Here is a 16,361-nt window from a genome sequence, read left to right on the forward strand (position 1 = left end):
TGCCTTCCTGTCCTCCCCCGTCTCGAAGCCCTCACAGGCCCTGCTGGCTGCGGGCAGGGACACAGCCAGGTGCCAGTTTGGTGGAGAATGGGGGTGGCGGGGGAGGGCGTGGGGAGAGGCACAAACCAGGACTCCCGGGCCCAGGGCCAGGGCTCCCGGCCCAGGCAGTGAAGCAACGTCGGTCCCAAAGGACACCACTCGCCGGCTGAGGCAGGTTCACACGGTTTATGTCCAACACCACGCTGCCGGGGCCCGGGCGGGAGCGCAGGCTCAGGCGGAGGTGTCGAAGAGGCGGTCGATCATGTCGCCCACCTGCTCCACGTGGTACTTGATGTACTTCTCAGGGTTCTTGGTGAAGGGCACGTTGGCGTACCTGCCGGGCACCGAGGTCAGCGGGAGGCCTGCCCTCCTCCCTGTCCTTCCCCGTGGGGCGTCCCAGGGCGCCTTCCTGAGGCAGAGCCTGGCCGCCGGGGGCGCGGGGCGGCTCACCTGTGCAGAAAGGCCCCGTAGGTCTCCTTGACGATGCGCTTCTGAGCCTGGCGGATCTTGTCCCTCTGCTCCGTGTCGGGGATAGCCCAGGCTTTCTGGATCTTGCACAATTCCTCCAGGCCGTCATTGAAGCCCTGTCGCCACAGCGGGAAGAGAAGGGCCCGAGACACACGTCTGGGGGTGTCGCTCCCGCAGCAGCAGCAGCAGCAGGGAAGGGACAGGCTCCCAACTCACCTTAAACCGCTCCTTGATCACCTGCCGCTCCTTGTCCCGGAGCTGGGGGCCGAGACAGCTCTGCTCAGAGAGGCGCCTGCCCCCTCCCCCAGCCCGAGCCCCGCCTGCTCCTGTCCATTCCTCCCAGAGACATGGCAGACAGGACAGCACCTGCCAGACCCCCTCCCAGCCCAGGCGCTCAGCCCACCTTGACTCCCGGCTGGAACACGGGCAGGTTCTTCTCGGCGATGTAGTCGGTCACCTTTAGCCAGCTGCGGGGAGAGGGAGAGGGCGCCTCAGGCAGCTGCTCCCGGGCGGTTTGCTGTGTGTGTGTGTTACTGTTCTCTCTGGATCTACGTGTGTGTGTGTGTGTGTGTGTGTGTGTGTGTTTGTGTGTGTGTAGGGAGGGCAGGAGTCCATTTGGGTCACAACTAAGTGAAACACAACTACTGTTTCTCCTGGGGAACAGAGGGGTGGAGATGCTCGCTTTTAGAACTGGAGCAGGAAACAGAGCAGTCAGTAAACTGAACAAACGCTGGTACCATCAACTGGCTGCACAGCGGCCTCTGGGCAGGAGGGAAGGAGGCGGAGTCCTGGGAAGGGAGTGGGAGACACCTCCAGGGGAAGGACACAGAGGGACACACAAACCCACAGCAGGAGAGCGAGCGATGCTTGGCCAAGGTCAAGCACTCTCGCAGCCTGCTCTTCGCCGGGGCCAAACACTGCCCACACTTTGTCGTCAGCCCTTCAACTACACTCAGCCTCACCCTACACTCAGCTCGTCTTCATTGGGCTCTGGACGTGGGCGACGTGCAAATCTGACCCAGCCCCTGGCGAGGCCGTACCCCTCGGGGGGCAGCCGCGGCTGTATCAGGGTGGGCCTCGTAGGCAGGCAGACTGCCCCTGCAGAGGCTGGCACCGAGGCCCCTAGGGAGCCAGCAGTGGGGGGGAGGGTCCCATTGACACCCCGTGATTTTGACTACAACACAGGAGGATTGGGTCCACAGGCAACAGTCCCGTTACTGCCCCTCCGACCAGGCCCACTCCGAGACTGAGAGGGAGCCGAGTGGCGGTGCGGGGGTGAGCGGGCAGCCTCGCACCTGCGCTGGTACGTCTGGATCTGCTGCTCGATGTGCTCCCGGTAGGAGCGCTCGGCAGTCTTCTGCGTCACGGCCACCAGCTGGATCAGCTCCGACCTGGGGGTGGGGGCAGGGGACAGAGTAGAGGGGACGGGATTGGCTGGGGGCCTGGGCAGACTGCCCTCCCCGCCACCCTCAAGAGCTCTAAGAGGGTAGCACGCACGCCCCTGGTGGGCAGCGGGGAGGAAAGCCCTTCTCCCACCGGACACCGGAGGCACGGCCAGCCCCGGCACCTACTTCTCCAGAGCCTTGAGGATGTAGTTGTAGTTGTTGTGCAGGAAGATGGCGCTCAGAGCTGGGTCCTCGTACACCTTGGACTTGCTCAGCAAGTTCAGCTGCAGGTTACCCAGGACTTTACCTGCACGGAGAAAGGGGTGGCCATGCCCACGGGGCAGTTTGGCCCAAACCACCCAATCCCAGGCCCCACAAACCAAGTCCTGCCGTCACTCCTGTCCCTCCCTGACTCCAGGGCCACCAACCTCAGGAGCCCTAGGGCCAGCCCCTCCCCCTGAACCAGAGGTCAGGCTGTGATTCCAGGGCTGGGGCTCAGGAGCGCCAGGAATAGCAGGAGAGCACAGAGGCTGCTGGGCTGAGCAGGGATGGGGCGGGGCTGAGCAGGGATGGGGCGGGGCTGAGCAGGGATGGGGCGGGGCTGAGCAGGGATGGGGCGGGGCTGAGCAGGGATGGGGCGGGGCTGAGCAGATGGGGCGGGGCTGAGCAGGGAGGGGGCGGGGCTGCCGCCGCTGCAGACTCACAGATGTAAGTGCTCAGGAGGCGCCTGCTGAACTCGGAGCTGTAGCTGGTGGCTGAGGAGCTGGTCTCTGAGAGAGAGAGGTTGGGCTATGGCATCGGCGGCAGCTGGACCCCTTTTGGCCTCCCTCAGCCCCCGGGGCAGCTAAGGGCCGGTGGGCGGGGCCTCTGAGCCTGCCTGCTCTGGCTGCTGGGACAGAGGGCGCTAGGGCAGAGCTGGTGTCCGCAGGCTCAGGGCTCCGCCTGCTGCATGGAGCACTGCCTCGGACTGTCTCTGGAGCCCGGGCAAGCCCCTCTGTGGTGCCAGAGTGGGCACAATCAGCAGGAAAGCTGGCAGGACCTCCAGCCCCGCCCCCTGCTGGGTGGCATCATGGCCACCTATCCCATCTGTCAGCATGGAAGCCAGAAAGGACTCCATGGCCGCCCCTTCCCCATGTCCCACCTCCTCTACGGTGCTCTGCAGAGGGGACCTGCCCACACAGATTAGGGGCTAAGAGGGGTGAGGGCAAGCGGGCAGCTGGGGGGCTAGGCTGGAGGGTGGCCCAGCGTGCTGGGGTCAGCAGGACGCTGCCTGGACCACCTCAGAGACAAAGTGGCCGGAGGAAGCTGCGAGAGCGGGATGCACCCTGAAGGGACCAGGTGCCCTCTGACCCCCACTCCCCAATAGGTCCTGCGTCTGCCAGGGGCCTCTGTCCCCAGGGAACCTCTCACGGGCCGCTTACCTCGGGGGTCTAAAGGAATATTGTATGTGTCCCCAAGAACTACGGAGTGCAAGGCAGTGCGACAGGGGAGGAGGGAGACAAAGACGGGAGAGAGATGCAAAGTGCAAAAACAGGTTAGAAACAGCCGTGTCACCCCATCAAGCAGACCGCTCCCCACGACAGCCAGGACAGACAGCAGGACACACCCCAGGGACCAGAGAGCACGCAGCAAAGTGGAGGCCAAGAGCCAAGGCCGAGGCTGCCCCTGCCCCGCGCCCTCCGATGGGGCAGCAGTTAGGGCCGGGCCCAGACGCGCCGGGCTGGGTCTCAGTGCTAGAACGGCTGGAAACGCATGTTCCCTCCTGTGCCAACCTCAGGAAGGTGCCAGGCTGGCCCCGAGGTGCCAGCCTCCCAGTGGCCACGGTGTGAGGCCATTAGGGGACAGGCGAGCACAAGAGAAGATGGGAAACGTGGACGAGGGCGGGAGCAAACACAAGCGTGCTCTCAGAGGGAGCCTGGGGCAGAGGCCGGCGCAAAGGCCGTCAAACCCCCTCGGCCCTCTGAGCCCAGCCCTGAGGGCCCGGCCAGCTCAGGGTCCTCACCCCACTTCTCCAGGCGAGGAGGAGGAGGGGGGCACGGGGCGGGGGGCCCCGCTGGGAGGTGCCAAGTACCTTGGGAGGCCAGCATGGCACCTGCTGTCTCCTGGAAGTCCAGCAGCTGCTGCAGGAAAAGGATGGCCTGTGCGGGGAATGGCAGGAGGTCAGGGGGGACCCAGAGGTCAGGTCACTCCCACAGCACATCCTGGGAGACGGGCAAGTTCAGGGCCGGGTCTAAGCACTTAGAGGTCCTGGTGGCACCCCCCCCCCACCCCCCCCCGGACCCAGGCAGCACCTACGTTGCTGGTGAGCTCGTGCACGGTGCCGTCCTTGGGCATGTTGTACTCCTTGTCCGGGTCATTCTGCGGACACAGCCACTCGCTGGAAGAGCCCCCAAGGAGGCCCCAACCCATCCACGCCCCTCAGCCTGCTCCTGGCGCCACCTCTTGGCGGACAGGTGTCAGGACACCCCTTAAGGCACAAAGGGGAGCAAGATGCACATGCAGAAAACGGGCAGGAGCCTCAGCCCGGAGCGCCCAGAGGGAGGCAATGGGTGCTGACAGGATCAACCCTCCCGCAGGCCTGGCCCGCGGAGTCTGCGCCCGGAGCGGAAGGAGCGGGTCACCTTGATGTTGTCGGCGAAGTCCTCGAGCGCTTTGGCCCCTACGGTCTCCATGGAGGTGATGAGGCCGGGCAGCTTGTTCTTGGTGCTGGCAGCTGTTCCCTGAGGGCAGAGCGGCACGGCTGCCCCTGTCCCCGCCGCGGGCAGGCCACCCCTTCCTTCCAGCTGCTCCCCCGCCCCTCCCCTGCCCCTCCCCAGGGGATGCTCCTTCAGCGGAGCAGGCGCGTGGGCAGAGGCGTGGCGGACCCTCCCGACGTCCCCCAGCACCGCGCCACCGCGTACCTGCAGCACCTGGTCAAACTCGGGCTTGGTCTGCTTGAGGTGCCGCAGGATGGGGAAGATGGCGAGCACCGCCGAGAAGTCGTGCCTGACGATGGCCTTCCGGGCCGCGGACACGATGTTCTCCCCCTCGAACATCAGCCCCTCCAGTGCGTCCTGAGGGCGAGGCCGCGGCTCAGGGGGCGGAGGTGAGAGCACCCGGAGGGGTGAGGGCACCCGAGGGTGAGGGAGCCAGTGTGCCTCTGGGGAGGTGGCAGCAGGCACACCGCCGGGACGGATCCCCGGGGCGCGGGGGGAGGAGGTGGCTGCATTAGAGGCCACAGGCCACCGGCACAGCCCACGCTGCGGGACAGCTCTGAAGGCCGGCCTGGGGGGCAGCACCTGGATCAGGGAGTCGAAGGTCTTCTTCTGATGGTGCTCGGGGATGACCTCCACCAGCAGCTGGTACTCGCTCTGCGCCAGCTTCACGAAGGCGCTGACGCAGTGGATGTAGGCGTCCGTCTCCACGTCCAGCATGTCGTCTCTCCCTGCGGACGGCGCTGCACTGAGCCGCGGGGCTGGGGACAGCCCTCCCCTGCTGCGGGCGAGGGCCCCCCAGCTCCAGGCCGGGGGTCCGGACTGGCCCCAGAGGGGGAGGAGGGAGACTGTGCAGGCAGAGAGCTGAGGATGCCTGCAGGCTCCAGGGGCTGACGGGGAAATGGCTGGGCCCAGCCTTTATCCTGGCTTCCTTCACCCTGAGCTCTGCCAATGGGCGGGACTTATGACCTGGAGTGCCAGGGACCAGAAGTGAGGTGACAGATAAAAGGGGAGGAGGGGGATTCTTAAGTGGACTCCTTGGAGAGGACATGGCCCCAGGATCGAGGAGCAGGACTGTAAGGAAAGAGGGCAGCTGGGGGGCAGGTGGCAGCGTCCACCAAGGAGACAGCCATCTCAGAAACACTGCGCTAGAGGGCGGGAGCCAGGCCTGCCAGGGTTCGGACCCCGCGGAAGGCCGAGGCTGCGGCCTGAGGGCCAGCTGGCACGGGTTAAAGCTGAAGAGGCTGAGTGAGCCCCAGAGAGCAGGGCCCTTGGCTAGCAGCTGCCCAGGAGGCTGGATCCTCTGCCGAGGCTGGGGCAGGGCCTAGTCCTATGCGCCCGGGGCTGGGCTCCCAGGAGCCCGAGCTGTTGGTGAAGCCGATGGCGGGCTCCCTGCCGGCCAGGGCACCACCTCCCTCTCGGCCTGCCTTCCCAGGAGCGGCCGCTTCTCCCCGCGGCCGGGCCCTGAGCCAGCTGCACTCCCAGCTGCAGGGAGGCAAGGAGACCTCGCGCCCGAAGGAGAGAGAGACGGAAGGAGAGAGCGACAGGTGCGGCCCGTCCTCCGGGCCCTCCGGTGCCGGCTGCCCGCGGCTGGGCGGGCTGGTACTCACCGGCCAGCGGCCCGTGCTTGTCGTTCAGGGCCTCGGACAGGTGCTTAACTCGGAAATCATGCTCGTGACCTAGCGAGACGTCGGCCGCACAAACACAAGCAGCGTTTATCCAGGGGCCGGGGGCTGGCCCTCCATCTCCGGGAGGGGTGTGAGGGGGATGTGGGGAGGGCGTTGGAGGGCGCTCTGAGCCCCTCCTCTGCCGGGGCCTCTCTGGGAACAGCCGTTTCAAGCCTGACCGGCAGCGCCGGGCCATCCCCGGAGCTGGTCTCCCCGCGCCCAGAGGCCGAGGAGAGATGGGGGGCTTCCGGCAGCCACGGGGCGGCTGATGCCGGGCCCCAGGGGTTATCTCGCCGGCCATGGGGGAGACCAGTTAGAGAAATGTCTGCGAGGGAGTGGGGACAGCCTTCTTCTTGTGCCCAGCTCATTCTTACGGAGGGCCAGGGCTCTGGGAGGGGGGCTGTCCTTCCTGATGTGAGATAGGGATGAGGCCGACCAGCTGCCTGTCCCCTCGCTGCACCCCCGCCCTTGTAAAGTTGGGGTGACCAGGAGGCCCAGGCCAGCTGGGTCCTGCTACCGCTGATCTCAGCGTGAAAGGGCTGCCCGCGGCTAAGCAAACAGGAGACAAGGACAGACAGGGAGGGGGGGGGGGAGCCCCAGGGAGGGCAGAGCTGCGTCAGCCAGGCAGGACCAGGCCGAGGCCACGAAACCTGTCCCTGCGCCCGCTGGAGCGAGTGGCACAGGGACGGGCAGCCCCACCCGTGCCTCTCAGGGTGCCCCCCGGGGCCCTCCTGGGGCTGGAGGCTCTGCCCTGCCGGGAGTCACACACGACGGAGGAGGAGGAGGGGGGACGGGAGAGGAACACGGTGATTACCTTCCAGAGGAATGAGGTTAGAGCCCCCCTTTTTCCCATCTAGACCATGCTGGGAATACTGTTTCAGAAGGTTCTGAGCCTTCCGGATCGTCCCTGTCACCAGAGCCACAGAGAGGAGATAAGAAGACCTAGGAAATGAGTGAGAGAAAACAGCGGCGGCCTCCGCGCCCAGACCCGCCTCCCACAGCGGCCTCCACGCCCGCCCCGCGCCCGGCCCCACGTGAGCAGCCCAGACCCCTCCCCATCAGGCCTTCCCGGGCCCCTGGAGACATTCCCGGGCCTCCCTCCCGATCCTCGGTTCTGGCCTGAGCTCAGTGGAGGGCGAGGCGGGCGGAGGAGACGAGGCGGGCAAAGACCCGCCAGAGGAGCCCCAGTGAAAGGAGCTCGGGAGTCTGAACGGGTGGGGCTCGAGCTCTCACACCTGAGTGACCACCACCCCGGACAGAGCCGGGCCTGGAGGCTGGCAGGCCTGCGCCCCGCAAGCGCCAGGCACAGCTCTCTGGGCATGCTCAGTGCGGGCAGGAGCCCGGCAGCTGTCAGGAAGCAGCACGGGAGCTGGTGAGGCGGGAAGGAGGCCGGGGAGGGAGGGCCAGTGCGAAGGCCCGAGGCCCCCTGGCCCACACACCCTCATCCAAACCACCAAAGCCCCCGAAAGCTCACGGGCGAGGGGGGTTACAGCCTCACGGAGAGCCAGGCAGGGCCGGAGGAAAGGGCGCTTGCTCTCGGCCCGGGGAAAACAACAGTCAGTGCCACAAGTCAGACAAGGAACACAAAACAGAGCGCCCGGCCTTGGGTCGGCCACTGGGGAACGAGACCCCGCAGGGCGGGGCACGTGGAGGTAAAGCAGCATCTCCCGCAGCGAGCACCGCGGCGCTGCCCTCTGCCCGAGCCGCGGCCCGGCCCCCGCATCTCCCGCACAGCCGTCTGCCGAGTCCCGGCTGCGCCCCAGAGGAGCTGGGGTGAGGAGGCGAGGCGGCTCATTTCCTCCTGTCGCACCACGCCATCAGCTCTAATAACACGGCCCGGCTCAGCCTGCCTCCGATGCAGCGGCGGCCGCTAACGAGCACATCGCACTCCTGCCCGCCGGGCCTCCGGGCGCAGCCAGCACGGCCATGGTGTGCCGTGGGGCTGCCGGTGGCAGCTGCCAAGACCATCAGGCACCCAACGACCGTGGACAGCGCTGAGGCTGGCGCTTCACGGCCACCCACCTTCTCCCTGCTCCTCTCCCCACCAGGGACGGACGTCCCAAGGCCCGATTCCCTGGTCCTGAGGCCAGTCCGAGCCCACCAGCTCCTGACAACTCTCGAACCCCCACAGGAACATGGGGTCCTCCCAGCTAGTTCCCCTCTTGGGTCTACAAGCCAAGCAGGGATTCGGTCCGTGGTGAGCCCCTCCTCCCGCGCGGCCAGCCAGCACCCGGGGCAGAGCACATGGGGTCCCAGGGCCTCCCGGGCCGTCAGAGACGGAGGGGAACGGAGCACAGACCGCTGGCCCGGGCGGCCTCCCAGCACACAGAGGCAGAGAGGGATGGGACGGCCCGTGCGGCAGCCGCAGCCTCGGCCCGCCCAGCCCGCGGCTTAGCGGAGGCACTGGTTTTCTGGGGGAGCAGCCAGGGCCCCCACACTGGAGGGGAGAAGGCACTACCTTCCTTCCAGGCCCCCAGCTTCCCTAATACTCGCCTGGCTGTGCCCCCAGGGCAGTTACTGCTCAGCCACATTTCCAAACCCTGAGGGGTGCACAGACCCTCCGAGGGGCAGGCAGGCAGGGCCGGACGAGGGAGGGTAAGCTCTGCCCCCAGCCCGTCACCAGGGCAGGCCCTGCAGGCCACCCGGGGGCAGAGCCTGCAGCGTGAGCCCAGGCTGCCAGGCTGCGGTCACACAGGGCAGTTCACCTGCCCAGACTGTGGGCACAGGCTGACAGGGACAAGGACAGAGAGCTGCTCAGCCGGGACACCAACAACCCAGGGCCCAGCCTCGCCCTCAGCACCCTCCCTCCACGGCCGGCCGCAAGGCACCCACTCCCAGTGCGGCCCTCACCTCCGAGAGGGAGGGCGAGGGTTTTCCCTCCGGGCCGACTGTGACAGGAGCAAGTCTCCACCCACTTCTCAGCCACGTGCACTTCCAGCCCTGGCTTGCTGGGCGGGGAAGGCTGCCCATCCATCCCCTGATTTTGGCAGAGACCCCAGCCGGGCCTCCCGGAGGGACAACAGGGGAGGAGCAGGGGCCCCCGGGGACTGGGCCCTGGCACCCCATTCCCCTGCCTCCCCTCCCCTCTGACGCCCCTCCCTCCTCCAAAGACATGTTTGCAGCCGCCAAGCCCTGTGAGAGCAGGAAGAGCCTTCTCGGTGGGGCCTTGCTGGGGGCAGACACTTGCTTTCTGTCCTGTCTGCAGCTGGAAGGGCCGAAAGCAATGCAGGTCCCACCCCTTCCGGCTGGTGCTTAGAGGGCCAGCGTGGGGCTCACCTGGCCGCTTGATGGGCTTCTTGGTGGGCGTGTCTTTCCTCTTGTTGGGGATGGCAGGGGAGTAGGGGACCCCGGAGACAGAACTGTTCTTCCGGAAGTGCTCCCTCAGGCCCTTGATGGAACGGTCCAGCTGGCTGGAGCGGATCTGGTAGTAGACGTTCATGAAATCTACGGAGAGATGTGCAACGGGCCCGTGGCAGCTGGTCCCAGGTTCCCCTGCAGAACAGCTCTGCAGGCGGCGGGTGCCCACTACTGCCACCTGCTAACCGCTCCTAGCACCCGCTCGGGCTCACAGCCGCCCACAGGGCCTTGCCCCCCATCAGGCAGTCTTTAAAGGGAAAGTATCTCCCAACAGAACTGATTTTTTTTTAAAGTTCAGAAGCTAAGTGTTTTCAGATAAAAAATATAAAGATTAGGTGAGGAGTCAAAGGATGTAATTTATAGGAGGCAAAGAGACAACCAATGTCAGTGAATGAAAAAAACACTATTATCTGCCAAAACCAGTTTGGCTCAGTGGATAGAGCGTCGGCCTGCAGACTGAAAGGTCCCGGGTTCGATTCCGGTCAAGGGCATGTACCTTGATTGTGGGCACATCCTCAGTAGGGGGTGTGCAAGAGGCAGCTGATCGATGATTCTCTCTCATTGATGTTTCTAACTCTCTATCCCTCTCTCTTCCTCTCTGTAAAAAATCAATAAAATATTTTTTTAAAAAAGAAAAAAACACTATTATCTTTAACCATTATACAATGATTTCATTAATTTTTATTGATCTGAGAGAAGCATGGATGTGAAAGAGAAACATCGATTTGTTGCCTCCTGTACACACCCTGACTGGGGACTGAACCCATTACCTAGGAATGTGCTCTGACTGGGAATCCATCCCACAACCTTTTGGTGTGCGGGACGATGCTCCAACCCACTGAGCCACCCGGCCATGGCTAACCTTTTTATGAAAAACAAAAAGCCCGCCCATCCCCCCGGCTCTCACCTTGGTTGCGGCCGTACTCCACCAGCCAGCGGGAGATGCGGACCACGTCCAGGAGCACGCCCTCCGGCAGGTGCTCCAGGGGCACCTCCTCCTGGATCTCCAGCTCCTCCTCCCCGCTGATGAGGTCCAGGATGAGCACCGGGGAGACCACCTTACTGTGCCGGGTCATCAGGCTGCGGAACTCGGACTCCAGAGACTCCTTCCCCCGCTCGAACAGCAGCTTCTGCAGGGGCGGAGGGGGGGGGGGCGCTGCTGCTGCTGCTGCTGCTGCGGAATTCGGCTGGCCCTCCCCTGCCTTCCCCTGCCTGCACTTCCTGAACCCAGAGGAGAAAGGCAGGAAGCCTTCCTCGGTCATCCCTTCCGCTCGGGTTCGCTAACTGGACGCTCAGGTGAAACCCGGGCTTCACGAACACTGGCTGATTACCTCCTCACTGACTACCAATCTGTCTTCTCGTTAGAAAGGGCTTTGCAAGGAAGGAAAGAGATTAATCGAACTGTCACATTAAAAACTTCTGTGCTGTAAATGATACCATAAAAAAAAAAAGCGAAAAAACCCGCAGAATGAGAGAAATTATTTGCAAATCATGTATCTGACAAGGGACAGGTATCCAGAACATGTAAGAGAACTGGAAACATGTTCATACAAAATCATGAAATATAATACATCAGACTGAGAAAGATAAATACCGAATGGTTTCACTTATATGTGGAATCTAAAAAACAAAGTAAACGAACAAACAAAACAGAAGTAAACTCACAGGCGCGGACAACAAATTGGTAGTCGCCAGATGGGAGGGGAGTTGGAGGGACAGGTGAGAAAGGTTAGGGATTACCAAGAACAAATTGGTAATTATTAAAACAGGCACAGGGGTGTAAAGTGAAGCATAGGGAATATAATCAATAACATTGTAATAACTATATATGGTGGCAAGTCGCTACTACACTATAAGGGTGATCACTTCATAAGACACGTAAATTTCTAGTCACTACACTGGAAACTAAAAATATTCCATGTCAACTGTAATATAAATTTTAAATGAAAATAGTTAAATTGATAAGTTTTATATTATGTATTTTTACCACAATAAGAAAACGCCAAGAGCATTTGTAAAAATCAAAACATTAAATTTATATTGCATAAGTAATGGCTGCAGGCTCAATCCCCAGTAGGGGGCGTGCAGGAGGCAACCGATCAATGATTCTCTCTCATCATGGATGTTTTTCTCTCCCTCTTCCTCTCCCTTCTTCTATAAAGTCAATAAAATATATATATTTATATATATATATATATCTCTGTGATTGCTGAGGCAGAGTTCTTCAGGACTACAGTATGTGACTATTCTAGATGCTTCTGTTTATTCTACTACAGCCTCCCTTAAGCTGGCTCAGTCTCCCATGAGACCAGGGCAGGGACCGATGCCCCCACACCTCTGCCATGACGCTGCTGGCCCCTCACCACTTTGTTGAGCTCCGGGCTGTCTGGGCTGTTGTCCTGGAAATACTCCACCGCCTTCTGAATCTTGGCCATGCTTCCCAGGTACTCTTCCAGCCGGCCTGTGGGGCTGGAAGGAACAGAGCTGTCAGCCCGGCCGGAGGGAAGAGGAAGAGGAGGACCCGTTTGGAAGGGAAAAGGAGAGAATTGATATAGGGGACTCCAGGCACCAATATATCCTACTCCCTTCCCCTTCTACGCCGCTGGTCCAAGAGGCATCAAGAATGTCAACAATAGGCCCTGGCCAGTTTGGCTCAGTGGATAGAGCATCGGCCCGCAGACTGAAGGGTCCCAGGTTCAACTCCGGGCAAGGGCACAGGCCCAGGTTGAGAGCTCGATGCCCAGTGGGGAGCGTGCAGGAGAAAGCCGATCAATAATTCTCATCAGGGATGTGTCTATCTCTCTCCCTCTCCCTTCCACTCTGAAATCAATAAAGATATATATTTTTAAAAATGGGGAGATCCTTATAAAAATGTCAACATTAACAAAAAATAAAAGGGTTAATTAAAACCAGGATGAAAGGAACGTGACCCCTGGCCCTCACTCACCCCTCCCTGATGATCTTCTCGGTGTCACTGGCCACGTGGTAGTAGCTGATGACGTGGTCCAGGCAGGACAGCGTCTTCTCCACGTTCTCCTGCAGCCGCTGCAGGTTCTCCGTCTGCTTGTGCACAGGGATGATGGAGTTCTCCAGCTTCATCAGGCGGCTCTCAAAGGACGACAGGATGGACACCTGCGGGGACCACGTGCCCTCAGGCCTCGCGACTGCCCCAGTGTGGCTTCTAGGCACCTACCAGGTCTTCGGCACTTGCTGCCTTTTCTCTGCTTTTCTGGACAATAAGTCCGTGAGGGAAGGGCGGGGGTGCAGCCGTCACCGCTGTATCCTCAGTGCACAGGACGTGGCCCAAACACATTGGGTGAAATTTGTTTGTTTTTTTAAATATATTTTATTGATTTTGTACAGAGAGGAAGTGAGAGAGATAGAGAGTTAGAAACATCAATGAGAGAGAGTCATCGATCAGCTGCCTCCTGCACACCCCCTACTGGGGATATGCCCACAACCAAGGTACATGCCCTTGACTGGAATCGAACCCGGGTCCCTTCAGTCCCCAAGCCGACGCTCTATACACTGAGCCAAATCGGTCTCGGCCATTGGGTGAAATTTGATTTGAAGGCAATGCAAGCATCAAAAGACCTCCCCGCAAAAGATGGCTTCCCTTCCACCCTTTGAAACCAAATCTCAATTCCTGTTCTTTCTGAGGCTTTCCTAGGATAAACAGGAAGTAGCTGCATATGGAGTAGCCTGAAATGAATTGTTGGCGCTTCCAAAGGCCTCTCTCTAAGGGTGAATCTCACTATGTAAGGGCAAGGATTTCATGATTATGTTACTACATACAGACACCACGTTTGTATTTACTCAACCTGTGCTCTACAGTCTCCTCTAGAAATAGAGAAGAAACCCCCTGTTTATTGAGCACCAACTGTATACCAGGCGCTGTGCAAGACGGGTCCCCATGTATTGGCTCCTGTGACCCTCACAGCCACAGGGGGAGCGTGGCATTGTCTATGTTTTGTCACAGGAGTTAACTGAGGCTCAGAGCTACCTGTCCGGAGCCACCCACAAACAAGTGGAGGGTGGGGACTCCGATTTCCGAGCTCATTCTACCCCAAAGCCCTGCGGGGGGGAGATGGCTGAGTCTTGTCTGCCCTCAGCAACCTCAGAAGTGCCACCCTTGCCCTCCTCCGCCGGCTACCTGAAGTGAGGATGGCACAGACCGTCCCGGCCCACCTGTCAGCCTCACTGCTGTTTGCAGAAGGAGACGCAGACCAGCAGCATCCTCCGTGAGGGGGCGGACAAGGGGAAGGCTAGGCGGCAACAGACATGCCACACTGCTGCTGGAGAAACCCACCCGATGCCACCACCCCTGCCCAGGCCAGAAGCCAGGCCTGATGGACCGGCCCGGGCCGCCAGGCCGCAGGCGCTCCTGCGGGATCAGGAGGCCTGGCCGCCGCGCAGCTGGGGCCACTCACCATGTTCTTGGTGAGCTGGTCGCTCTTCTCCAGGCTGTCTCGGATGAAGGACAGCGTCTCCTCCTCCTGGGGCGCGGAGGGAGGCGTCAGCAGAAGCCCGCGGCCTCGCCCCCGGGCCCAGCTCCTGGCAGGGAGCGCCCCTCACCCCGCCCGGGCCTCGGCGCCCGCCCTCCCCTCCTCCCCCGCCTCCCCCGCCCCAGCCTCACCTGCTTCAGCTTCTCCTCGATTTCCCGCCGCCGGGCGGACGCCTCCTGCGGGGGAATCATCCCGGCGGCCCGGCGCCGCGTCCACTTCCAGTGTGTTGTCCCTGCGTGCGGCCCTTCCCGGCTTCCGTCCCTGCCACGCCCACTTCCGGCCCTGGCCCCGTCCCGGAGCGCGCTGGGCGCCATGTTGGGAGTGGCATGCGGGAGTGCGCCTGCGCGGGCACGGAGGCGCCCGGGGAAAGTCGCCATCTTGGGTGTGGCCGAAGCGTGGCCGCGGTGGGCCAGCCGGGAGAGCCTCACTCAGCTCTTATTCAACTCGTTACGTCTGTGAACAACACCTAGCCCATAGTGCACGTTCAAAAATATATCGCTAACATCGTGCTTTCTATGTCTAAGGAAGGGACTCCTTTATGGTTATGAACAAGTAGTTTCTTTCCCCAAAAATCTTTATTTTTTAAAAATATTTTTTATTGATTTTTTTACAGAGAGGAAGGGAGAGGGATAGAGAGTCAGAAACATCGATGAGAGAGAAACATCAATCAGTTGCCTCCTGCACACCCCCACTGGGGATGTGCCCGCAAACAAGAATTTTTTTGCCCCTGACTGGAATCGAACCTGGGACCCCTCAGTCTGCAGGCCGAAGCTCTATCCACTGAGCCAAACCGGTTAGGGCAGTCCCCCACCCCCCAAATCTTTATTGTTGAAAGTATAACCTGTCCCCCTTTTCCCTCAATTGACTCCTTTTAGCCTGCCCCCTCTCCCCTTCCCCCGCCCCTATTGTCTGTCTAAGTGTCCAAAGAACAAATACTTTCAAATTTGTACAATCTCATCGCATTTTTGGTAAATGAACTCTGTGTGCTTTTTGTATTTTCTCACATTCCTCCACTAAGTGTAACTTGGTAGCCAGCTGCCACGTAGTGAGAGCCGTCTGTTTGCCCATCTCCGTCACCCATTCTTGCTCCCGGTCCTGGCTAATCCTCACAGTAAACTTCCGAGGGGGCACAGCTGTGGTGTCCCTTCCGCAGGAGGAAGCTCCACGGCCTAAACCAACACAGCTGGCTGGGCCTGCAGCTCAGGAATGCTTGCTGTGCAAAGCTGCCAATGTGATGGTCAAGAAAACCCACTGTGGAAAGCAGGTTATTTTAAAATATATATTTTATTGATTTTTTTTCAGAAAGGAAGGGAGAGGAATAGGGAGTTAGAAACATCGATGAGAGAGAAACATCAATCAACTGCCTCTTGCAGACCTCCTACTGGGGATGTGCCCGCAACCAAGGTACATGCCCTTGACCAGAATCGAACCTGGGACCCTTCAGTCCACAGGCCGACGCTCTGTTCACTGAGCCAAACCGGTTAGGGCTAAAACTACTTTTTAAATTTAATGTAATTCTATCCAAAGTACGAAGAAGGTATATATGCCCTCCTCTGCCTTGACCCCCAGGTGGTTACTCTGTCCCAGAAGGAACCACAGTTATAACTTTCTGGATGAAGTTATACAAACCCAGGCATATTTTACACAGAATAAGCTCCTCCCTCTCTCTCTCTCTCTCTCTCTCTCTCTCTCTCTCTCTCTCTCTCTCTCTCTCCTTCCCTCCCTTCTTCTCTCCTTTCCTCTCCCTAAAACAATATCCTAGGGTGAAGATCAATAACAACAAAATATGTCCTTCCTGCAGCCTGCATGTTCACTTACCAGTACACTTTTTCCCCCCCTCTCTCCAGGTGAGCTTTAAATCACTTCCCCACCTGCAAATTGAATGCCCCCTGAGTAAACTGGTTTGAACTCGGTCCTCAGAGAGGCTGGGGGCTGTCCCCAGGGGACATGCCCACTTGAGGAATGGAGGCCAAGTGTGACCGGGGAGGGAGGGCTGGGAGGCCGGACCAGGCCTCCTGGCTGAGGGTGTGAAGCGGCCCCCAGCCAAGAGGAAGGGCTCCCGGCAGGGCTGGACCCGCTGAGGGCAGATCAAAGGCCGAGCGACAACAGTGAGAGGAGAGCGAGGCGCCCGGCAGGTGGCAGGTGGTGGCAGGAGGGGCGGGAAGGCCGCTGCCCCGCTCCTGGGGAGGGGACACATCAGTGCTGAGCCAGCAAACACACAGCTAGGTGATGGCGAACTCCAGGGGC

At 60.8% G+C, this 16,361-nt stretch overlaps 1 protein-coding gene across 8 annotated transcripts; it reads right to left on the reverse strand.

Moving 5' to 3' along the window:
* Positions 1-210: 210 nt before the first annotated feature.
* On the reverse strand, positions 211-14,406 carry EXOC7 (exocyst complex component 7). 8 transcript variants are annotated; one of them, XM_036412453.2, is made up of 21 exons: positions 14,246-14,406; positions 14,040-14,105; positions 12,557-12,741; positions 11,973-12,078; positions 10,517-10,739; positions 9,529-9,696; positions 7,067-7,159; positions 6,196-6,264; positions 5,171-5,316; positions 4,793-4,945; positions 4,514-4,612; positions 4,188-4,250; positions 3,964-4,030; positions 3,314-3,352; positions 2,597-2,662; positions 2,079-2,199; positions 1,803-1,898; positions 911-974; positions 724-765; positions 490-623; positions 211-373 (listed from the first exon to the last, which is right to left on the reverse strand). In XM_036412453.2, the coding sequence occupies exons 1-21, from the start codon at positions 14,303-14,305 to the stop codon at positions 271-273; spliced, it is 2,163 nt and encodes a 720-aa protein (XP_036268346.1). In that variant the 5' UTR covers positions 14,306-14,406; the 3' UTR covers positions 211-270. The 8 variants fall into 8 exon arrangements, with proteins under 8 accessions (XP_036268346.1, XP_045428063.1, XP_036268351.1 ...); XM_045572107.1 differs by lacking the exon at positions 7,067-7,159; XM_036412458.2 differs by lacking the exon at positions 6,196-6,264.
* Positions 14,407-16,361: the final 1,955 nt, after the last annotated feature.

This window comes from Pipistrellus kuhlii, unplaced genomic scaffold, assembly GCF_014108245.1.
Source record: "Pipistrellus kuhlii isolate mPipKuh1 unplaced genomic scaffold, mPipKuh1.p scaffold_m20_p_44, whole genome shotgun sequence".
NCBI lineage: Eukaryota > Metazoa > Chordata > Mammalia > Chiroptera > Vespertilionidae > Pipistrellus > Pipistrellus kuhlii.